The 24,548-nt window shown below is 49.8% G+C and overlaps 1 protein-coding gene across 4 annotated transcripts in view; it reads right to left on the bottom strand.

Annotated features, from left to right (window-relative positions):
* Nucleotides 1–24,548, bottom strand: part of FGFR1 (fibroblast growth factor receptor 1) — a 51,769-nt gene that overhangs the window by 21,516 nt on the left and 5,705 nt on the right. For all 4 annotated transcript variants that reach the window (XM_066237210.1, XM_066237211.1, XM_066237209.1 and 1 more), the window contains exon 2: nucleotides 20,432–20,610. In XM_066237210.1, coding sequence (XP_066093307.1) covers nucleotides 20,432–20,522 — 91 coding nt within the window. In that variant the 5' untranslated portion in view covers nucleotides 20,523–20,610. The remainder of the gene's footprint in view (nucleotides 1–20,431; nucleotides 20,611–24,548) is intronic.

Here is a 24,548-nt window from a genome sequence, read left to right on the forward strand (position 1 = left end):
GCTTTCGGCAGTACCAGCTGGAAACCTGCCACAGCCAGCCGCCTCACAGGCCATTCTGTCCTGGGTATGTCCGGTCAGAGCCGGGATCTCGGTTCTAAATCTCTGTCTTCTGCTAGCCATAGGCATCACGTGGCAGGGAAACGAAGCCCTGAAAAGTCCCAAACCCATACACACCTTCTATTCTTATGAGAACACGAGACCCCAGCTCCCCCCAAAACCCAAGAAGATGGGGAATTTGCTTCAATATGGCTATCATTAGGTGCCTCTGGGAGCCCCTGTGCCAGGAGAACAGATTACACAAAGGAACAGCAGACCCATGTATGGCCCGACCCAGGGTGATCAGATTTATACAACACCTCGATATGTATAAAGCACTTTGTATTGAATAATGTAAGAATGTAAGAACCCAGCACAGGTTCTGAGGCTACAGATCCTAAAGCATCAGTGGTCAGAGCAGACAGCAGTGTTCCTAGCAGAGGACGGACATAATGGGAGAAGTGAGTAATGATTTAGGTTGGGAGTCAGAACTCTGAGGGGAGCAGAAAAGGTAAGGTGCTCATCATGAGCAGCATAGTGCCCTGGGATGAGGTGGAGCGGGGACATGAGGTAAGAGCCTCTGCATGGAACAGACGGTTCATGATAGAAAATAGTAAAAAACCACTAAGGAAGAAGTCCCAGGAAGCACATTTCTCTGCAGAGACTATGAATGCAGGCCATTCATGCCACATGGACAAATATACCTGAACACGTATTCTGAAATACCACTTCACCAGCCCTGGTCCCATAATAGCCAGTTTGGTCTTGGAAGTTATCCATCTCCAAAACCCAACTGAACTTAACATGAATCCAGTGACGAATAACAATATATTTGCATAGCACTTGGCAACTTAGCATGTGCCTTCCTGTATATTGTCTTGGTTGGGATCCTTACACAACTTTGAAAATGGTAATACTAATATTGGCCCATAATCTACAGCATGCTTACTATCTCCGATATACTGTAATGGCTTTTTAGCACAGACTATCATTTAATCCACACAGCAACCCTACGAAGCTGATACTATTATTATCTCTACCCTATGGATGTGGAAGCTTACCCTGTACCGAGCACAGTTCTCATTTAGTCCTCACTACCAGCCTGTGAAGCTGGCACTATTATGACCCTCATTTTACACAGTGGAGGCTGAGGTGCAAGGAGGGTCAGTGTGTGTCTAAGTCAGCCCATCTAGCTTGGCCACCTGCTAGTGGCCAGGCTGAGATCCAAACCCAGGTGGCCTGGCTCTCCAGAGTTCACACAAATTCAGACCCCAGTTCTACCACTTTGAAAAATGTGTCATTCATACTCCTTGACATCAGAGAAGTGATTGAAACCTTCTTCTGTTTAACCCACTGATCCTGCCTAACGGGCCTAATGGCACCAATGTCTCCTACCTTCGCACGTGGGATTCTCCAGTTGGTTGTTTTGGCTGTAGGATCCTCCCTTTCTCATGCCTTCAATTTTCTCAGCCCCACAACTGCTACTTAGTGCTTTTAATTTGTAAACATACTTCCCTATCCATACCCGTCTGCCCTTTAGAGGTGAGCAGATGTGACTGTGCACGTTGGGCAGGTGAGGAAATTGCGGGGAGAGGGAGGGCACTGTGACAGTGGCAGTCTCGGGACTAATAAAAATGCCCTATTTGGGGATGGCACTTGATACTCGAGAAGGCATGTTGACTCATGTTCATGTTATTCCTGTTCATTACCATTTAGACATGAGACCATGGAGCATGAGGACTTCTCTCAAGGTCACAAAACAGGGGTCAACATTGGCTCCGGATGCTGGTCCTGGGCCCCTCTGCAGCATCTCACTTCTCATGCAGCACACGGGGCAGAGACAGAAAGGGGACCCATCAGGACTCCCAGCTCCGCCTTGGCCACAGTAGACAGTACAGCCCCTCTCCTCCCTCACTCGCTCCGCTCCCGTGTCCCTGGCTCAATCCTGGATTAGTCACCTGATACCTTGCCATGCCCCAAGCCCCTCACCCTTGATTACCGTTTACAGCTGGGTTGATGACCTCTGATGACCTCTGCCTGACTCCACTGAGAAGATTAAGAACATTAGGCAAAGGGGCTCATCAAGCGTCCCCTGGGGCCTGCTCCCCTGATCGCACATCCTCAGACGGTCCTGCTCTCAGGCCCTGACCCCTCCGCTCAGGCCCTCTGCATCCCATCCCCTCACACTCCAGAGAGCCTGTTTCCTCCTCCTCCAGAGCCCAGAGCGTCTCCACTGCCTCCCTTCCGCCAGCTCAGCTGTCCGGTCTCCAGTTCCCCTCGTCAGCCCAGCCAGCAGCCTCACCGTTCCCTTTACTTTGCTCTCTCCCACCCAGTGGATTTGCTTCACACCACCACTCAGGTTTCCCCAACTACGTCCTTCATCTCATTTTTAATGTGACTTCCACATTTTCACGGCTGTATCCTGCGCTTCCACATGCTGCCGTGGGTTGGTCCACAGACAGTGTATCCGGAGCTGCATCCACATGCTACACTCCAGTGTGCAGGCCTTGAGTAACCAGCCCTCTGCATCCACATGCTACACTGCCAAGTGTGCAGGCCTTGAGTAACCAGCCTTCAGCAAAATCCGGGCAGATGGACTGGGGTCTATGAAGTCCTTTTGATTTTGGATTTCTGGGTGAAGAAAATTAGGGGAGAGCGCCATCTCTTCAGTGATATGGGGGAACTGGTGGTCTAGGAATGTTTACAGTCTTGGCACCAATCCCCCAGAGATAAATGAGGGGGCAACTGTGGGTGGGAGAGGGGCTCGGGGTAGCTTTGAAAGCCAACTTAAAAAGGAACACAGAACAGCCCAGTGGGACTCTGGGGCCCTCTGCAAAGGTTCTTATTACGTTATTTCGACTTTGAAATGGAACTGAAAACTTACTCTAAGTCTGACAGGGCCAGGCCAGAGGGGGGATCTCACCGAAATCCAGGGGACAACTATTCCCTTACAAGGCTGGGGGACAGAGAGGAAGCCCTAGAGATACATGACGTCCTGAACTCCCAACACGCCCGGCGTGCGTGCGGAGAGCGCCGCGGAGCTGGGGAGCGCAGGGCTGAGCGGGAGGAGGCAGAGATACCGAGTCAATTAGCAGGGCCTGACACCCTGACCCAGCAGCTCACCAGGCCCCCACCCAGGGGATTAGGAGTGGAGGGGGTTTTGGGGTTTTGGGTTTTTTTTTGTGTTTTTTTTTAATAGAAAAAGGGGAAAAAAATAAGAAGAACCATTTTGCATGCAAATGGGCCACAGCCAGAAGTGCCCATTAAAATGTAAAGACTCCACATTCAGCCCAACAAAACTGTGCAAACTGCCGTGTTTGCCAGAGGGGCAGCGGTACAGCTCCCGACAAAGGGGCTGAGGAACAATGGCGGGCTGAATGGCCTCTGTCAGCAGGTCCCCTCGCGCGTTGCCATGGGGACCCCGCCGGGGCTTACTAAAGGTATTTCCTGAGGAGAAAGGCAGTGCACACATGCCCAGGCAGCCCAGCTAATCCTGACAGGAAGCCACCGCCATTCAGCAACCCAGGGGCTTGGGGCCGGGGGTTTTGTTTTGTTTTTATTAAAAAAAGATTTCAGTCTTTTGTGTGTCCCACCTCATCACTGTAATTTAGTGCAGAGCCACCTGCGCGGGCCAGAGCTGCAGCCAGGGCCCTGCGCCCACCCCACGACCCCCCAAATACAGCTCCCCAGTAGTTGGGCAGGAGGAGGCCCAGGCGTGCACAACCCCTCAGGAGACCCAGGCCCAAAGCACCAGGGCCCAGACAGTGTTCTGTCAGCTTTGAAACAGATGTCGCAGGGGGTAACAGGGCGTCAGCACGGAGCCCGGGGTTCCAGTCCCTGCGCCTTCGTCCCACACCCACACCGGTTCCCCACCCAGGTTCCCCACCCAGGGACGAGGGCTGGTGTCCTCCACCTCTCCTACCTCCCACAGCGGGGAGAGCACTCTCACGGTGGGGACAAGGACTGTAATTAAGCGATTAACAAAGGAATGTGCCCAGGAGTTGTTTTAAAAGATATTTCCCTTCTTCCTTTCTCCCCAGAAAAAGCTCTCATCCCAACTATTACTGAACACTGTGGATGGAGCATCACACACACACACACACAGCCTTTTCTATATCCTTTTCCCAAAAAGATTCTCATGCACTGTGCTCCCTTCCCTCCTTCCCAGGAGGAAAGAGTTGCCCCGGGGAGAGGAGAGCTCCCTGAAGATGTGAGCGCAGAGCTGCTCAGCTGTAGATGTCCTAGAGCCAGGGGATGGGGTCTAAGCTCACGGTTCCTAGAAGTTTGTGTCACCATTTCACATTTGGCACCAGAGGAATCCGGCCTTGGCAGATTCAGGGAAGAAAGCCAGTAACACAGCTGGTGGTGGAGACAGAAACTCCAGTGTGACAACTGCCCCCTGAGGACAGTTTAGGGGAGATGAACACTTCCTGAGCAAACTTGTATGTGGAAGGAGCTGTCCCCAATCAAAACAAAAGGGAAGGTGACGTTACTCATTCATTGTGATTTGAATCCAGGTTTGTGTGTTTGCAAAGCCCATGCCTTTGCATCTAGACCTCCCCTGAAAACATGTATCGAACCTGGCATTTATCTAGAATCCTAAAGAACAAAACGGATTGTTTTGGAAGCATTTAAAACTGTGCCCAAACAACTTCCCTGGACACCTGCAAGCTTCTAAAGCCATGCTGGTAGGTCCTGTTTTGGGAAAAGAAGGTACAGCACCTCTATTCAACAATGGAAAACTCCCCCCGAAGAACCCCAAACCCAGTAAGGTCCACTCATATAAGCTGAAATTTAGGGGATCTAGAAGCTCAGGTTAGGGGTCTTCTCCTGCCTTTATTAAAAATCATGTTCTCAACTCAAATCAAAAGCACAACTTGCCACCAACTCTTACAGTATAGAAAGAAAAATACCTTCCACTAAGTTGTAAGGGAAAAGCTGGACATCTAGCTGAGGTGGGGGAGTGGTGTGCGTTTGTGTGTAGTGGTGTGTGCGTCCTGCTGCTGGAAGGGGGGCGCAGACCCTCCCACCACTGGCCGCGAGCCCAGGCCTCCCAGCCATGTGTCTGCAGCTGCGACCTGTCATGCACTTCCTGGTCTGGGTTCTGTAATGGAAAGATCATTAAGCGTGGGGGAGGGAGGAGAGTGAGATGAATCAATGACGAAAAGGTAACCCTGCAGCTTGCACTCCGCTGTGCTCTAACCTTAAAGTCCGGTCAGGTTCCTTAAAGAAAAGGAATGCGTGGCCCTCCTTCCACCCCACCCCCTACTAGGCCCTCTAGGATGGCCTCCCCTCCCCCATGCCCGACAGAGCTTGTTTGGGGGAAGGAAACACCACTAGCAGCTGGGCAGGAAAAAGTCGCTGCTCCCTAAACTTGCTGATGAATTAGTAGAGGCCTGAGCCGTCTCAGGATTTACCTTTTGGTTCCCCAAAACCAAAACGGGTGCTTGGGTGCACAAATTCACCAGGGCTCTCAGCACCCCAACGTGCCTGCCATCTTTGTCCCTGTCTTATCCCATCCACATGACAGAGGTTCTGGTCACAGTGCTCTGTGTAGGAAGGGTCACTGCTCATTGCAGTGAGGAAAGGATTGGGCTCTGCATCAAGTTACATTTTTCTTTCCAATGTTACAGAAATGATCCTTACTTTTTAATGAGAATAAAAGTGATAAACATCCTTTTAAAACAAAATGGGGTGGAATGGTGGCTGCCAGGGCCAGGAAGGGGCGAAGGGGGAATTAGTGGGAATGGGGAATTAGTGTACAGGGTTTGGGTTGGGAAGGTGAACATGTTCTGGAGGAGGATGACAGCGATGGTTGCACAACAATGTGATGTGCTCGTGCCACGGAACTGGGCACTGAAAGATGGTGGAAACGGTCAAGTTTATGTCGTGTATATCAGTGGTCCCCAACCTTTTTTGGGCCACTGACCGGTTTAATGTCAGAAAATATTTTCACGGACCGGCCTTTAGGGTGGGACGGATAAATGTATCACGTGACCGAGACAAGCGTCAAGAGTGAATCTTAGATGGATGTAACAGAGGGAATCTGGTCATTTAAAAAAAATAAAACATCGTTCAGACTTAAATATAAATAAAACGGAAATAATGTAAGTTATTTATTCTTTCTCTGTGGACCGGTACCAAATGGCCCACGGACCGGTACCGGTCCGCGGCCCAGGGGTTGGGGACCACTGGTATATTTTATCACAATAAAAAATGTAATTGCAGTGGGCAGCGTTAGTTTTTAAAAAAGGTTTTTACAAAAAAAAAAAAAAAAAAAGGTTTTTACTTGGTACACTAAGTTGTCAACCCTATGCAGGTCCAAAACACTGGGGGGGGGGTTTGACTGGTCCATGAAATCTAAAGATCTGGGATCACCGGTGTCCGCCCCACCAATTTGCAGGATGGCAAGGCCCTGGAGGGCCCACTGACATACCACGCATTCATTCTTGTCCCTCTCCCCTTTACACACACCGTGACAGTTGAGCATTTAGTACTCTACATCTTAGGAAATTAAAAGAGCATGACGTAGGGATCTTCCCACCTGAGAGGGTATGGCTGTCTGGCAGAGAGCAGGTAGGAGAAGCAGGACCAAAGGCTTGGGGGAGGGTAGGGGAGAGACCCGCACCTCCACCGGGGACTCCTCTGCCCAGACAACCTGGGTGATCTTAAATAATTAGGATCTTGGGGGAGAGATTCCTACTCTGAGCAATGTCAACATTCCAGATGTCCTAAGGGATGAGAAGGAGAACCTACTAGTTGGGAAGTCCTTGTAAAAACCACTTAGCTCCAAAGTCTTCCTGAGCCACAGGTGGTTGTAAGTGGCTGGGAGCAGCAGAGAAGGCATGAGTAGAAATCACTCAGATGACTGGCTCTACCGCTGACTGTGTGACCCTGAGCAAGTCGTCCCCTACTCGGGCCTCAGTTTCCTCAACTGTGAAATGGGAAGGCTGACCGACTTGATAAGCTCCAACTCTAACTAATACCTAAGTTTCAACTGGGCCTTTGCAGTTGAGCATAACTATCACTGCCGTCTCTGCTCCTGCCCCCAGCTAGCACAGAGCTCCCTATGCCGGGAAGGAAGGCAACAGGGGATTCTGGCTGGGTCACAGAGCTCCAGGCATCAGCACCCGCAATAAATGTTTCTCTTCATCCCTTCTCTCCGGCCTGTTCTCACCAGAAGAAGCCCCAGGACCAAGGACACCAAAGTAGCCAAGACGCTGTGAAACGCTAGGAGCCAGTAACTCTAGAAGGATGTATTTCACTGAGAACTGGCAAGGTAGATAAAATTTAAAAATGGATCAGGAGCGATGCGGAAGACCCACGTTCGAGACCCCGAGGTTGCCAGCTTGAGCGAGGGCTCATCTGGTTTGAGCAGAAGCTCACCAGCTTGAACCCAACGTCGCTGGCTCAAGCAAGGGGTTACTCTGTCTGCTGTAGGCCCGCGGTCAAGGCACATAAAAAAAAAAATGGATCAGGAGTGTGAGGGTAGTTAAGGGCAGACATAAAATAAATGCTGCTTCCAAAGGTACCCTTCACGCAGTAATAGTCCCAATTACTCAGATAACATTCATAAAAGTTTTGAATGCTGAAAGGAGAATTTCATTCAGTAGTTAGTCAAGCAACCTGACTCTTCTGGGGTTCAAAAGCTAATTCCTAAAACCTAAGGAAAATAAACCTTAATTCCTAATGTAAACTCCGATGTTTGACAATAAATGAGCAGAGATTTCTGAATGCAAACAGACTCTTTCTTAAGGGGCTGGAGAGCTGATCAGCATCCCACAGGCGGTGATAACTGACTTACACCCAGCAGAGCAGAAGGCAACATTCCAGGATGAGGGCCCCTTCCTTCCAGGGGAGGCTGTGGACCACCTTCTGACTCTGTCCTTCCTCCCTCCTCCATACCCTTACTAGTGGTCGGCAAACTCATCAGTCAACAGAGCCAAATATCAACGGTACAACGATTGAAATTTCTTTCGAGAGCCAAAATTTTTACACTTACACGATATAGGTAGGTACATTCCTTATCGAAGTAGCTCGCACATGGTGTTTTGTGGAAGAGCCACACTCAAGGGGCCAAAGAGCCGCATGTGGCTCGCGAGCCACAGTTTGCCTTACAGGGCTAGTAGGCAAACTGACTCAGCCCTCTCCACCTTGTCCATCTCCCTCCCCCCCTTTGTGTCTTTCTTCTTCCTAGACATTCTACCTTCCTCACCTCTCCCCTCTCCACCCCTCCCAGAGCTGGAGGCATTGACAGAAGATCGACTGGAGTCTGAACTCTAGCTCCAACATTTATTTGCTGTTTAACTTAGGCAAGTTGTTTGTTTGAGCAACCTCTCTGAGTCAGCTTCCTAAACTGTTAGATGGAAATAACACCTACTTTATAGACGTTTTGAGGGGAAGAACTGATATCAGAGACTCTCAGAGTGTGGTCTCTGGCTGGGCAGCACAGGGAACCTCTGGGAACTTGTTAGAACCCCCCAAGCTTGGGGTCTGGCTACAGAATCCAGAGCTCTGGGAGGGAACGCAGCAGCGGGATTCAATGAACAGCCTGGTGCTGTCCATGCGGGGAAGATCTGAGAACCGTTGTATCGGATGATGTAAGAGATCGCGATGTGCTAGCAATAACTAGTCGTCCCCTATTTCCCGTACCTTCCTACTGAAAAGGACATAATTCCCACTTCCTTTATAAAACTAGAAAGTTTAGGTAACTTTTAAAAAAAGGAAATGTATTATCACTTAGCTGTGTGTTCATGCATGCATTCACTTGTTCAGAAAACATTAATTAGTATGTTCACACAATAATTTCTTCTAGGATGCTGGAGTGAACAAAAAACAAAACAAAACCTCTGCCTTCATGACATATGTGTACACACGCGCGCGCGCGTCAGAGCCCACAAATGGGGGTCAATTTGTCCTTTCGCTCTAGGGAAGTGGACCTTTCCTGTGTTCTCAGATTTTCGCATAACCTGGGTTTATGTCCTTCTTTGATGTAGTCTTTGGATGACACTTCTTAAATGAGTCACTTATTGCATGTGTCCAATAAGAGCAGCACTGGCCAGGGCTGGGTCTAACCCACGGGGAGGCTAGGGCAGGGATGGCACTGGGCCTCCCAGTCCAGAGAGCCCTCCAAGACTCGCAATGTTCTTTCCCCCGAAAGGTCACACAGAGCATTACTGACATAACTGGAAGGCATTTACCGAACAGTTTTCAACAAGCTGTGTTTTGGCCCTGGCCGGTTGGCTCAGTGGTAGAGCATCGGCCTGGCGTGTGGAATTCCCGAGTTCGATTCCCGGCCAGGGCACACAGGAGAAGCACCCATCTGCTTCTCCACCCCTCCCCCTCTGTCTCTCTCTTCCCCTCCCGCAGCCAAGGCTCCGCTGGAGCAGAGTTGTCCTGGGCACTGAGGATGGCTCTGTGGTCTCCGCCTCAGGTGCTAGAATGGCTCAAGGTTGCAGCGAAGCAACACTCCAGAGGAGCCAAGCCTCCTCGCCTCCCTGCTTCTCACTTCAGAAAAATACCCCCCCCCCAAAATTGTGTTTTATTCCTAGGGCACACTTCAGAGAGTATACCACAAATTAAAACATAATTCTTAAATCTTGTAATTATCCTGTGATTATGTAATTATCCAACTACATTGTAATATATTTTTAACTTTTTTTTTTTTAGATTTTATTTATTCTTTTTTTTTTTTTTTTTTTAGAGAGACAGAGAGAGAGAGTCAGAGAGAGGGATAGACAGGGACAGACAGGAATGGAGAGAGATGAGAAGCATCAATCATTAGTTTTTCGTTGTGCGTTGCGACACCTTAGTTGTTTATTGATTGCTCTCTCACATGTGCCTTGACCGCGGGCCTTCAGCAGACCAAGCAACCCCTTGCTTGAGCCAGCGACCTTGGGCTCAAGCTGGTGAGCTTCTGCTCAAACCAGATGAGCCCGCGCTCAAGCTGGCGACCTCAGGGTCTCGAACCTGGGTCCTCCGCATCCCAGTCCGACGCTCCATCCACTGCGCCACCGCCTGGTCAGGCTATTTATTCATTTTTATAGAGAAGAGAGAGAGAGAGAGAGAGAGAGAGAGAGCGCGAGAGAGAGAGAAGGTGGGGAGGAGCAGGAAGCATCAACTCCCATATGTGCCTTGACCGGGCAAGCCCAGGGTTTTGAAGCAGCAACCTCAGTGTGACACTTTATCCACTGCACCACCACAGGTCAGGCTGTAATATATGTTTTAAAAACATTAATTTGTTAAATGTAAACACTAAGGAAAACAAAATTTCAGGACCCTGCCCCTCCTCTTTTGCATTTCTTCCAGTTTTCAAAAAATGTATGTTGGTTGCCTCAAAACGATGTAAAGGGTGCAGACTCTCTGCAGCTCCGTCCTTCAGACACTGTGGGACCACAGCCACTGCAGAAGCAACCAAGGTGGTCTGGGTGTCCCGACAGTCCTACTATATTCTAGAATAAGTGTGACTTGCCAAGAAAACTCTGCTGTAGCATCTGACACACCGGCCCTCTGATCCTAGACCTGCCCATGTAGGAGGTCCTGGCTACTGTGGAAAAGGCAGCCTCAACGGGGGTTTTTTTTTTTTTCTTTTTTTTCCTGAAGCTGGAAATGGGGAGAGACAGTCACACAGACTCCCTCATGCGCCCGACTGGGATCCACCAGGCACGCCCACCAGGGGCGACGCTCTGCCCCTCCGCTCTGCCGCGACCAGAGCCACTCTGGCGCCTGGGGCAGAGGCCAAGGAGCCATCCCCAGCGCCCGGGCCATCTTTGCTCCAATGGAGCCTTGGCTGCGGGAGGGGAAGAGAGAGACAGAGAGGAAGGAGGGGGGTGGGGTGGGGGTGGAGAAGCAAATGGGCGCTTCTCCTGTGTGCCCTGGCCGGGAATTGAACCCGGGTCCCCTGCACGCCAGGCCGACGCTCTACCGCTGAGCCAACCGGCCAGGGGCTCAACAGGGTTTTTGTTCTATTGATTAAGCTAGGCTAGGAAACCACTTCCCTTAGGACAGCTCACAGACCTATGACTGATGCATCACTTTGAACTAAAGAGCAAAATATCACACAAGAAATGGCACAAGGCAGTCTGTAGCTCAGTTGGTTGGGGAGCATCATCCCGATATGCCAAGGTTGCAAGTTCGATCCCCAGTCAGGACACATACCAAAAAAAATCAACCAATGAATGCATAAATAAGTAGAACAAATCTTTGTCTCTCTCCCTTCCTCCCCACTCTCTAAAAAAATCAATAAATAAAAATTAAAAAAATAGCACAAGGCAAGCATCTCCAGCAGCCCTTACCCCAATCATACACATGTACACCCCAAAAAGGCAGGTGAAGCCTGATTCCGGTGAGATAACAGAGACTGACCCAGCAATGTTTACACTGGAATGCTGGCCTGCCTCAAGTTTATGGGGAGACCAGTCTGGTGTAGAGACACAGTATAATGAAGTGGAAAAAACCACTGCAAACAGGAATCAGATCTACCTGCGTCTGAATCCCAGTTCTACCTTCTCACCAACTATATTACCTTAAACAAGTTACTTAACTCCTTGAACTTCAGTTTTCTCTTCCAATTACGGGAATAAACCTATAGCCATGGGAAAGATGTAAAGATATAAGAATGTGTCTTGGCCAGTTGGCTCAGTGGTAGAGTGTCAGCCCGGCATGCGGAAGTCCTGGGTTCGATTTCCATCAGGGAACACAGGAGAAGTGACTATCTGCTTCTCCACTTCTCCCTCTCTCCTTCTCTCTCTCTATCTCTTTCTTCTCTTCCTGCAGCCATGGCTCAGTTTGAGCAAAGTTGGCCCTGGGCGCTGAAGATGGCTCCATGGCCTCACCTCAGGCACTAAAATAGTTTGGATGCTGAGCAACGGAGCAATGGCCCCAGATGGGCAGAGCATTGCCCCCTAGGGGGCTTGCCAAGTAGATCCTGGTAGGGGTGCATGTGGGAGTCTGTCTGCCTGCCTCCATGCCTCTTGCTTAAAAAAAAAAAAAAAAGATATAAGGATGTAAAGCACACAGAGTGTAAAGATGCAACAAACAGTATTTATTCATTATTATTGTAAAAGACCTTCAGTGTTGTAACCTTTCTAGGGCAATTTGACACTATGTAATTAATCAACAGTTTCAGAATGTATCTTTGGATACATGGACAAATTTTATTTGTAAAAGTCTGTTCACTTAAGTGCAAATATTGAAAATAACCATAATACTCAGCAGTAGAGGACTGGGTAAGTAAACTTTGCACACCTGTACAATGGGATACTATGTAGTTATTAAGCATGATAAAAAATGTTCTCTGGCCTGACCAGGCGGTGGCGCAGTGGATGGAGCATCGGACTGGGATGCGGAAGACCCAGGCTCAAGCCCCCGAGGTCACCAGCTTGAGCGCGGGCTCATCTGGTTTGAGCAAAAAGCACACCAGTGTGAACCCAGGGTCGCTGGCTCCAGCAAGGGGTTACTCAGTCTACTGAAGGTCCGTGGTCAGGGCACATATGAGAAAGCAATCAATGAACAACTAAGGTGTTGCAATGCACAATGAAAAACTAATGATTGATGCTTCTCATCTCTCTCCATTCCTGTCTGTCTGTCCCTGTCTATCCCTCTCTGACTCACTCTCTGTCTCTGTAAAAAAAAAACCAAAACCTTAAAAAAAAAAATGTTCTCTGCAATAAATATTTGCTTAAGTTGCAAGCAAGTATACACCATATAAATTCCATTTTGAAGTTACATTTGTATAAATGCAAGAAAGACAGTCTAAGCAGGGGTCCCCAAACTATGGCCCGCGGGCCACATGCGGCCCCCTGAGGCCGTTTATCTGGCCCCTGCTGCACTTCTGGAAGGGGCACCTCTTTCATTAGTGGTCAGTGAGAGGAGCTTAGTTCCCATTTAAATACTGGTCAGTTTGTTCATTTAAATTTACTTGTTCTTTATTCTAAATATTGTATTTGTTCCGTTTTGTTTTTTTACTCTAAAATAAGATATGTGCAGTGTGCATAGGGATTTGTTCATAGTTTTTTTTTATAGTCCGGCCCTCCAATGGTCTGAGGGACAGTGAACTGGCCCCCTGTGTAAAAAGTTTGGGGACCCCTGGTCTAAAGGAATATTCATTCACAGCAGTGATTATTTTTGGATGATAGGAATATGATTTTCCTTCTTTCTTTACAAGTCTATAGTTTCTAAATTTTCTGATGAACCTAGATTACATATCAAAATGCCCATGCTTCAAAAGAACAATAAAAATATTCTTTCTGGTTGCAAGGAACTTGACTCTAGTGGAGGAAACAGCTATATATTAAAAACCACATACGATGTAAGGCTGAGTAAAGAAAAGTGCTAGACTGGAAAGTTCAGCAGAACGGGGGAAAAAGGGAATGATTAATTTGCAGACAAAGGAAGGCTTCAGGAGGGAGATGGCCCTAAGCTAGGCCTTAAACTAAACCCAAGTTAAACCTTAAGCTAAGAGTAGGAATTAACCAAAAAAAGTGAAAGGATAAAAGGACAGGGATGGTTTCCAGCTAAGGGATCAGGATAAACAATGGTTAGGTAGGAATGTATACATAGTATTCAAAAAGGAAAAAAGGAAGAGTTTGGTTTGGCCAGATGGAGGGGGTGGGGAGGAGAGACAGAGAGAGGTAGGCAGAAGGGGAAAAGAGAGAGGGGAGGTGGAGAGGGGAAGAAGGAAAAAGGGAGAGGGAGAAAGACACACACGCGCGCACACACACACACACACACAATCCACACAATCAGTGAATGAATGGTGAAAGCCCAGGGTGAGGTTTTAATCCTGGAGAAAACTGAGGAAAGGCTAAGCTTCAAATGCAACTTTCTTTGTTGATTAACTATTGAAACATCAGCATTGCTGGTTGTAACCTCTTTCCTTGTCCAGGCTCATAACCACTGAAGGCCACTCTTTGCTGAACTCCTTGACCCTCTCACCCACTTGAGGCTCAATGCGCCTACACATCCGGGGCCTGGGAAACACAGTCGCATTCACTCAGATGCTGCCCCAACATTCACCTCCTTTTACACAACCCATCCCAGGAGGCGCGGCCACACCACAACATGTGGGATGAGGAAGGAGCATTGAGTTTCAGGCGGCGGATCTTTCTCTGTGCCTGGATCTCACTGGACAGACCCCTCACTCCAGCATTCCCCAGTTTTCAGGGCACAAATCCTTTAAATGAAGACGGGGGGGGGCACCTTGTTTGGCCTGTGGAAAGGTAAGAGTCAACATGAACCAAGACACAGGAGAGGGGAGCTCTGAGGGCATGAGCACAACGTCTTGGGTGCCACATTGTGGGATCACTAAAAGTCAACAAACCTTCCTCGAGGGGTTTCTGGCAACTGCCCCCCTACTTGGCATCAATCACCAGCTGGAAGTCAGAGCAACCCCACCCCCCCACCCCCGCTCAAGCCTAAGGCTTCTCCTAAGAGGACAGGCTGGGATTTACTCCAGGCCCTCAGGAGCCCAGGCAGCGCAGTTAACTTGCAGCTCAGTGCTTGGGGCTTGGCGTGGGGGTAGGCAGGCAGAGAGCAGAGGTTTGCAGTAAGTCTCCTCAGTGAATAGGAGGCCTGGGCAGCTGGACTGGGGAGACCAGGAGCGCAGAGCAGCTGGACTCGCCCCAGTCAGCAGGGAAACAGTTGTCTCATTTCCAGGCTTTGGGGAAGGAAGGAAGAGGCAAAGGTGGTGTCTACAGAGTGAGCTGGAGTCCCCAGTGGCCCCAGAGGAACGAGGCACTATAAAAACAGGGCGCAGCTGCTGGTCTGCTGGTCGGGCTCTCTGACCCCAACCCTCACCCTCCAGGGATGATGACTCCCCAGCACTCAGGTCTCCCAAGGCCATTCTTCAGTGCCCCACACTCAAGCCATCACTCATTGCTTCTGCAATGAGTGGAGGAAGCACCCTGGCTCAGCCGACTGGCCCGCCTCCCTGCTGGGGCCACACCAAAAGAATGACACTGTCTCTCTGGTTCCTGCCACCCAGACTCCAGGTAGTCAGAGAAACCGGGTGAGAGAATCCTGGCCTGAGTCTTTGTTTGGGCTCCCTCCCCTCCCCCACCCTCGGCAAGGGCTCTGGACAGCCATTTGTTCTTCCCTGAGAAATTCCTCCTCCCTGACTTCGGGGAGCTGGCTGGCAAAGCCAGAGTGGAAAATCAGTGGAGCTAATGGTGTAGCAATGCAGAAGCCAGAGCCAAGAACACAGCTCTGGAGTGGCTTTGCTGCTCTTGCCCGGCCTGGTCAAGCGCTCCTCCCTCACATTCTCTCACATGCTGAGCCCTGGCCTCCCTACCCCCACCCTGCTCAGCTCAGCAAAACACTGGCGAACACACCCTTTCTAAGGCACTCTCGCCACCCCTGTCTGGGGACCTGGGGACAGAGCTGGTCCTCTGGGGAAGCCCGGTGGCTCGGCACCCTGCAGATTTCTGCAGTCCTGAATCCACGATCCTTCTTCTCAAGTGGGTCACCCAGCAGCACCTTCTGCTCCATGTAATTCCACTCGTCTTCGGGAAGAGGGTGAAGAAACTCTTACACATCCAGTGTGAATCAGAAGTAAACAGGTTCTTTTCACAAGAAGATACTATGTTGGGGCCGGGTGGGGCCGAGGAGCGTTCCTGCACGCGTCCCAGGGCGGCCACTGGACACTGGTCCTCGGGCCACACCAAGGGGCTGCAGCCAGCCGGATCACAGGCTGTCTGAGGCTGGTAGCGGGTCACCCCCTAGCACCTATTTGAGGGTCCTGCCTGAGGAGAGGCTGAAACGCATATCCCTTTGGGACAAAGGCAGCTGCGGGACCCCTGGGTAGGGGGCTCCCCGGGGTGGCCAGGGCCCTATAACCTGCGGCTGGGGCAGTGTTGCTGGCACCACCTGCAGCCTCTCCCCCGTGGGCGCAGGTTTCCGCGGAACACAAAGACAAAGCCTCGCTTTGTAGCGCTCAGCATCCAGGGGGCTTGCAGCCAGAAATGGAAACTGCAGCTTTTCCATTAAGTGTAACCTCTCCCCCTTCAACCGGCCACCAGACTCCTTCAAATCTGGAGAGGTGGGAGGAGCTGTAAAACCCCTGCCCATTAAATTGCTTATTAGTTGCAGATTTCCAAGCATGTAGGCAAGTATTTTGAGACTGCGTGTCCCATACTGTCCGCTCAACCACAGGGTGTGGGGGATTTAACCATGTCATGCTGAAAAGAGGGCAGGACCCCTGCTCCCACTTGCAACAAGCGGCCTTGAAAACGGTTTACTTGCCTTTCCCCAAGTCTTACTCTAAAAAAGAAAAAAAATATAGACACAACCCTCCTCAAGCTCAAAACGTCTTTTAAGCTGCTGCTTATCTTTTTAAAGGGGCATTCTATCCGTGAGCCAGCTTCAGTCGACCCGCACAACGCCCCTCTCCCTCAAAGCCTGGTCTGAAACAAGCGAGCCTCTTTCCGTTCCTAAACCAGAGAAGGGAAAGGAGAGGGAGGGAGGGAGGCTGGTTTTCCTGGAACCCTTATTAAATCAACTTTCCAAAGACAGCCAGAAACTCCAGGCCCTCCCCACTCCCTCAGGAGCATTTGCAGACTGGGGGAGGGGTTCCCAACACACACACACACACACACACACACACACACACACAGCAAAGCCTTTCTAAAGGGGAGAAGCTCTCAGCGTGAGCAGGGTTTCGAGTAGTTTGTTTTAAACCTTTGGACACACTTTTTACACTGAGGACAACAGCAGTATTACTACTTAACAATCAGCACTGTCAGGACTACAAAACAATACTCTACATTTATTTGTGACACACCGTATAGTTTACAGTGTATGGAGACAGATTATCACTTGTGACTTCACAGCCTCCTCCGAGGACCACGGGGCCCGCGTTCTGCTATCACAAAGCTCAGGAGGGACAGTCAGATGAAAGGGCCGCACGAAGAGAGGGACTCGGGCAACTAGACAGGGAACTGCGCTCCGGGTCCAGCGGGTCCCCCTTCGGTGCCCTCCAGCACTGCAAGTCCGCCTGGGACACAGGCCCCTCACCACGTGCCGCTGTCCCGTGGGGCCCCGGAAACGGCGCCCACCACCGCCGGCCGTGTGCCAGGCCCTGCTCTAGGGGCTCTGCACACAGTCCCACTTGATATTCCCTGTGACGTTAGGGGCAGACGTGCATTCTCAACATACGTTACAGAGGCGCAAAGAGGAACTATCCCAAGAGCCAAAGGTCAGGGAGTAGCAGAGCCAGCACCAAAACCGAAGCAGAGGAACCTTAACGCCTCCTTGAAAAACTGTACACAAAACTCTACGGGAGTTTCAGTAATAGCCAACACTGTTAACAGACTAAAAGGCCATCAACAGGTGAGCGGACACACATTCATCATATAATTCCACTATATGAAATTCTGGAATAGGCAAAGCTAATTAATCTGCAGCGACAGAGAGCGGGGTCGGTGGCCGCCGGGGGTCCCTGCTGCCAAGGGGCCTGCGGGAGGGCTTTGGGGGGCGAGGAAAAGGTTCCGTATCTTGACAGGGCTGTAGTTACACTTATCGAAATATATCGAACTATACAGTAAAAATTGGTCTATCTTACAGAATGCTCATTATATTTCAATGAAGGTGATTTTAAAAAATGGCCAACCGACTTCAGTCTCCATTGCTGCAGAGCCTGCGAACCCCCCCTCCGCCTCTCCTGCTCCCTCCTTCCTGTCCACGGGGCCTGTACTCTGTCCTCCTCGGGACTCTTAGCACCCCACTCCACCCGCCATCCCTGCCCAGGCTTCCTTCCCTTGTCTGGAGCCACAGCCAGCGGTTTGAATTCCCCTCACCAACTCTGCCACTGCCACCCCTAAAATTCCAACGCTGTACCCTCAGACATCTTTCCTGCCTGTAGGTAGGTGCCCAGGCCCGAAAGCCATACTATTCACCTTTTGACACTTCATTTATAGCCTGCAAAAGAGTTTGTTAGAGAAAGACGCATCTTTCTCTAACAAACTCTGTTCAAGTACTGCAGGGTCCATCATAAATTCGTATTCTCACCCACGCCCTCTTGCTTTTGGACACTCTTATCACCATCTACACTGTGGCTGATCCAAATCTTCTTGACTCCTCACAACCCCCACCTCCCATACTCTAAGTTACTCCCTTACTCTCATCTCGGCTCTGTCTCTAGTCACTCGGACCCAACAGCCAACCTACTTAAACCAACCCACTGATTCTATTTCTATAGATGTTTTCCCTCCGATGTTTTCCTTCCTGTACAATCTCAGGACCCCCACCCTAGTTTACATCTTCGCTTCCTTTAGCTCAGGGGTAGTCAACCTTTTTATACCTACTGCCCACTTTTGTATCTCTGTTAGTAGTAAAATTTTCTAACCGCCCACCGGTTCCACAGTAATGGTGATTTATAAAGTAGGGAAGTAACTTTACTTTATAAAATTTATAAAGCAGAGTTACAGCAAGTTAAAGCATATAATAATAATTACTTACCAAGTACTTTATGTCGAATTTTCGCTAAGTTTGGCAGAATAAATCTTTATAAAACAACTTACTGTAGTTAAATCTGTCTTTTTATTTATACTTTGGTTGCTCTGCTACTGCCCACCATGAAAGCTGGAACGCCCAGTAGTGGGCGGTAGGGGCCAGGTTGACTACCACTGCTTTAGCTAGACATAAAAACGGAAGTCCCTCTGGCTGGAAGCAGTAGCGGTGGCAGCTACTAACATTCTACATATGAGTGCTTTGTCTGGATTAGCTCACTTAATCCTCTATTGTTCCTATTTTAAAGATGAGCAAACTAAGGCTTAGTGTGCTTGAGTAATTAATTTGTCAAAGCAAGTAATGCAGCTATTAAGTAGTAAAGCAGAATCCAAACAGGTCCACTCTGTTCCTCCCATCCATCCAACTTCAGCCACCAGATTTTCTAAAAGCTAGATCACATTGCTATACCTGCTCAAAACCCGTTCAAGATCCCCAGTATTGATCCATGTAGGTCTAGTTTCCTTAGCAGGGCTTAAGGCCTTCCATGTGCATATAACTCAGTCCAATTTTTCTGGGCGTTATCTCCCAGACTACCTACCTACTCACCAGACACATTATTCTCTGTACACCTTATACATCCTGTCTCAGTGCCTTTCCTCACGCTGTTCCATCTGGAATGTCGGTCAGTTCCTCCTGCCGAACCGTCCTCTGCATGTCCACTACATTTTGTTGTAAACATGGTTTAAACACACTCCACCTTGTATTGAGATACCTCTGTCCTAGTCTCCCCACTACCAGACAGTGAGCTCCCTGTGGGCAGAGATGGTCTCTCCTGCTCTGGGTCTCTGGCATGTTCTACTCAGGTCTTGCCTTCGGCTCAGTCCCTGAAGGCAACATTCATCTGCCTGCTCCAGTCAGTGCACGTTCCAGAAAGTCTCACACACCCTTCCCTCCTCCTTCCCCATCACTATACAAAGAGGACAAATATTCTCACTCATCATTTACCATTCAGGTAGGTTTTGACAGCTGAGACTGACAGCCCTTCAGACGCGCCCACCATGGCATGTGCACACCTGCGCCTTTTACCCACCGCCTGCCAACCTTCTGAATCACAAGCCACACACCCTTTGGCAACAGAAAAAACCCAAATATTAGTTCTTAAAGACCCTCAAAAGCCACCAGATATGCTGTACCTGTAATCTCCATGAAGTATTTTTACAACTCCAGCAAATCTTGTGACCAGCAGGGCAAGTCCTTCCTGTTACTAATACAATAAGCTCTCTGCATGTCCAACGAGCTGTCCCTCTCTCCCAGCTCCTCCCGTGCCCCCTTATGCTCCCTGGTTTTCATCTCTTCCGATTCTCTCCCGCGGCACACACCCAAGGCAGACCGCCCAGCAGACCGCCCAACAGGGCCTGTGAGCTGCGGTCAAGGAAGGCAACACGGCAAGTACGTAGCCATGACTGCCAACCCTCACAGAAGATGGGTCTTTGGAACAATTTTAGAAGCCAGAGGTCTTTACCAAGCTCCCACTTCCCAACGCCCCCTGTAGCCTGATGTAAGTTTTAAACCCAAACTCATAGATAGCTCACTCCCCACCGCATCATCCAACCCCATTTCATTAACTGTCTAGGTAGGGAGCCGGCTCTTGGGTCCCAATCAAAAGTTCTTTTTTCAGAAAAGCATAAATCCACCTAGAGCATGTCACCTCTGGCAAATGGATGTCACCAGCCTTCATGACCCAACCTCTCATGCAGGTGGTTATGTTTATAGTCAGGCCCTAACCAGCCCAGGTACCTCGGGCGTCTCGCCTCCAGGAAAGCGGCCCTTTGCTTCAGCTGGGGTGGGGCCTTCCCAGTGGACCACGTCACCTCCAAACACATCACATCCGGCCCAGCCCACCCTGTTTCTGAGGACCAGAGTTCAGGCTGACCCTCAGCCCGTGCCTTACCTTGTTCAGGCAAGGTCGGGGCCGGCCTGGCAGTGCAGAGTGTGGCTGTGACCAGCACAGCCCAGAAGAGGAGGCACTTCCAGCTCCACATCCCAGTTCTGCGGTTAGAGGTTGGTGACCAGGCTCCACACCTCCATGGAGACTCTGCCTTGAGCTTGATCCTCCTTTTCAAGCTGACTCTGGAGAAATGAAAAAAAAAAAAAACAACTTAGGAGGGGCTGCATGGCGGGAAGGTGGCAGGCGAAGAAGAAGCTAAAGCAGGCACAGAGCCAGCCTGTCCAGAGGGTGCTGCTGGGAGCAATAACTTCCTCCTTAAAACACAGTGAGGAGAACTGTGGTCCTGCCCCAGTGTTGAATCGAGGTTATAGGCCTAACTTAGACAAAGGAGTGCTTTAATTCAGTTCTACAACTATTTACTGAGTGTGGAACTGAATTAAACTATTTACTGTGTACAAGCGTTGCTGGGAAAAATAGTCATGAAGTTCTCCAAGGTTCAAGCGCCTAGATCATTTGTGGTGGGCAAGCAAATGGCTTTACAGAAAGTTCCAAATAGTTCTGCCACTTCGTGGGCAAGGGCTTCACAGGGTGGTGGGACTGCAGGAGCTTTCAGCATGCTGATGATTCTAGCCTAAGACTTCATTCCCTCCAGGACAAAACCAAGGGTTTGGTATGGAGTAAAGAGAGATGAAGAATCATGGAACAAGCCGAGGACTAGAAATGGGAGCCAAGCACGGTGCTGGCCCTCTCTGGACCCATGCACCGAGGAAGCTGAAAAGAGTGATCTCTGGGGCCCTTTCTTTTAGTCTCAGAAATTGTAGGCATCACAGGGGGCTCTGGTGCTATCAGCTTCCCTTAGGGAGAGAACACAACTTCCAGCAACTCCTTAAAAAGAGCCCAGAGTGTGGGACCGCGAGCTGGGTCCAGGTCTCTTCCCCAGTGCTGAAAGACGCCGGCTGATGTCCGACAGAAATGAATCCAGAAGTGGGGAAGAAAAGGTTGTACAGACAAGTCAAAGCACTCTTGCAAGGGCTAACTCAAAGATGGCTCACGTCACCGCCCTTAAAAGTACAGTCTGCAGCGCTTGACCCACCTCAAGTCTGGAGTGGTAAAATTTAAGACAACCCCCTAGGGTCTTAAGGAACAAGGGATTGTTGCTGCTAAACATTTACCAAGTAGTGAGACTTTCTGGGCACTGTTTGGGCTACGTGGGGATGACCATCTCCATCTTCCAGGTGGCTTTTGTCCTAAATCCTCCAGGGAACTGTCCAAGTAATTCAGAGAATCCACTTCCCCGGAACATGCCCTAATGTGGTGCTTCAGCCCTGCCTCCTCGGAGCCGACGGGGCCCCTGTGAGTGAGTCAGGCTGTGCTGGCAGAAACCCCCCGGATTCTTGGCTGTGCTCGCACGTGCTTGCCAGCGTGTGTACGAATGCACTACCATCAGCTCCCTCCCCAGGCTTTCCTAAAATTTTTATATGATTTCAAATCAAAGCAGAAGTAAGCATTTCTCTTTTATTTTTCTAAATAGGGACTAGAAGAGTCTTGCCTTGAGTTTTGCTAAAGGGACTAGGAGAGAAAGACCAGAACAAAGGTTTACTGAATATCCACTACATGCCAAGCATGTACCAGGTAAAATCTCTAAGTATAAAACATGATTTCTTCCTCACTATAAATGGGGGTGGTGGTGTTGGAATTATTATTCCCCTTTATGCCATGAGGAAAATGAGACTCAAAGTGGTTAAGTATGTGCCCAAGGATATGTAGCTGGTAAGCAACAGCACAGAAATTCTCATCACTCAGGATTTCAGATGCTGGAGAACAAGGCAGGAGGAAGAAAATTAGTGATTGAGCAAACCTCGTTCTTTTTTAAAAAATTTTTATTTATTCATTTTTAGAGAGGAGAGAGAGAGTGAAACAGAGAGAGAGAAGGGGGAGGAGCAGGAAGCATCAACTCCCATATGTGCCTTGACCAGGCAAGCCCAGGGTTTCGAACCGGCGACCTCAGCATTTCCAGGTCGACGCTTTATCCACTGCGCCACCAGAGGTCAGGCCGCAAGCCTCGTTCTATCTGACACAAAACTCACTTTCTCCAAAGGGCATCCCTGTGCCACAGAGAAACCAAGTAGATAAGGACAGATCCGAGGTAACTCTGGTAATAAATAGAAGAGCCTCAGTTCTCAATTCCATTGGTTGAAAGACCCTTTGGAAGCAGCTCACAGATGTGCCACCTAGGACACAGGATGGAGCATGATCCCTGGGCTGGGACAGAAGCGATGCTTGCCAGAGGACACCCCTACACCACATTCCATATATCATTACATCCCAAAGATACACCAAACTGATGCAGGCCTATCACCCAACAGGGTATACCCAACTAAGAACCTGAGTCCCACAGGAACCACTAGCATCATGAATGAATTTTTAGTATCCAGTGGGAAAGAATGCTATCATCTTGAAATGGTTAGAGTTGTTTTCAAACGTAATAGGCAGCTTCCACTGCCACTTGACCACTCGGGCCCCTGAAAAGTCTGCCCACCTCCTCACAGGTGTGGGCTGGCTGCTGACTGTCCCCTTTCAGCTCTGCATTCAAAGCACTTCACACTAATCTGGCAGCTTCCCTGCTACAGCCTCTTCTGCTTCCCCTCTGGGCCTCTGGTCCCACACCTGTAAAACAAAGGATACTAAGAAAATCCAGCCTCTACCTGGCCCCAACTCCCGGAACGAGAAGGGAAGTGGGCACACGCCCCACTGCAGGAAACAGTGGTGCAAACCACTAGTACACACACTGCCGGGGACTCTAGGGACTGCCACCTCCTCCTCCATCTCACCTTTTCTCATTCTATTAACTAACGAATTCTTAAAATCCCTCGGAAACAGTCTCCTTCCTTGACTGCTGGACAAATGCGACCTGCAGCTCCCAGGTGTACACGGCAGCTTCCTCAGAGACCCTGCAGTTAGCCCCACCATCAGTTCACCCACACGTCAGGGTATCTGGGGACCGGCAGCGACTCTGCCTGGTGCAGAGGTCCCTAGGGAAGCGGAGGGGAGGGGGAGCGGAACACGCACATGTACATCTCAGCTTTCCCAGTTGTTGAGGGACTAAAATATTTCCTTTGCCTATAGCATAGGCAGTTATGAAGATCCAGTGGGCAGTGTGGGTGCAAGTCCTGCTCTCTCCTCTCTAAGTACCAACTTGTGGAAGACGAGATAGTGGCTGGTGAGAAAACAGGGGCTAGACTCCATGACTTTGCATTTCTCTTGAATTCTAGGAGTAAAGATTCTATGACCATCAGATCTTTTTGTCCAAAAATGATGTAAGGAAAATTAGCTTATGAGTTCTGGGCCAAGTCTTTTTCTTTTTCTTCTCTGGAAAAAGTAACAAATTAATTCTTGCCCTTCCATATGTGACTTTGCCACACTGAGAGAGTCGATGAACCTTTCTTTCTTTTTTTTTTTTTTTTTTTGTATTTTTCTGAAGCTGGAAACGGGGAGAGACAGTCAGACAGACTCCCGCATGCGCCCGACCTGGATCCACCCGGCACGCCCACCAGGGGCGATGCTCTGCCCACCAGGGGGCGATGCTCTGCCCCTCCGGGGCGTCGCTGTGCCACGACCAGAGCCACTCTAGCACCTGGGGCAGAGGCCAAGGAGCCATCTCCAGCGCCCGGGCCATCTTTGCTCCAATGGAGCCTCGGCTGCGGGAGGGGAAGAGAGAGACAGAGAGGAAGAAGGGGGGGGAGGGTGGAGAAGCAAACGGGCGCTTCTCCTGTGTGCCCTGGCCGGGAATCAAACCCGGGTCCCCCGCATGCCAGGCCGACGCTCTACCGCTGAGCCAACCGGCCAGGGCCCGATGAACCTTTCTAAGCCTCAGTTTCGCACCTGTAGAGGGGGCTAAAATATTTGCCCTGCCTACATCACGAGTTCTGAGGATCAGATGGGCAGTGTGGGTGAAAGTAGCTACTCTCTCCTCTTTAAAGTCCTCATGAAATGTAAGGAATTATAAACACTGCTATCAGTCACTCCTGGGGAGCACTCTCAGGATATTGTGAGAACTGGCAGCAGGACACAGACTTCCTACCTTTACAAAAATATTTCTCACTATCTATCTTCAAGCTCC

This window comes from Saccopteryx bilineata, chromosome 6 (genome assembly GCF_036850765.1).
Source record: "Saccopteryx bilineata isolate mSacBil1 chromosome 6, mSacBil1_pri_phased_curated, whole genome shotgun sequence".
Lineage (NCBI taxonomy): Eukaryota > Metazoa > Chordata > Mammalia > Chiroptera > Emballonuridae > Saccopteryx > Saccopteryx bilineata.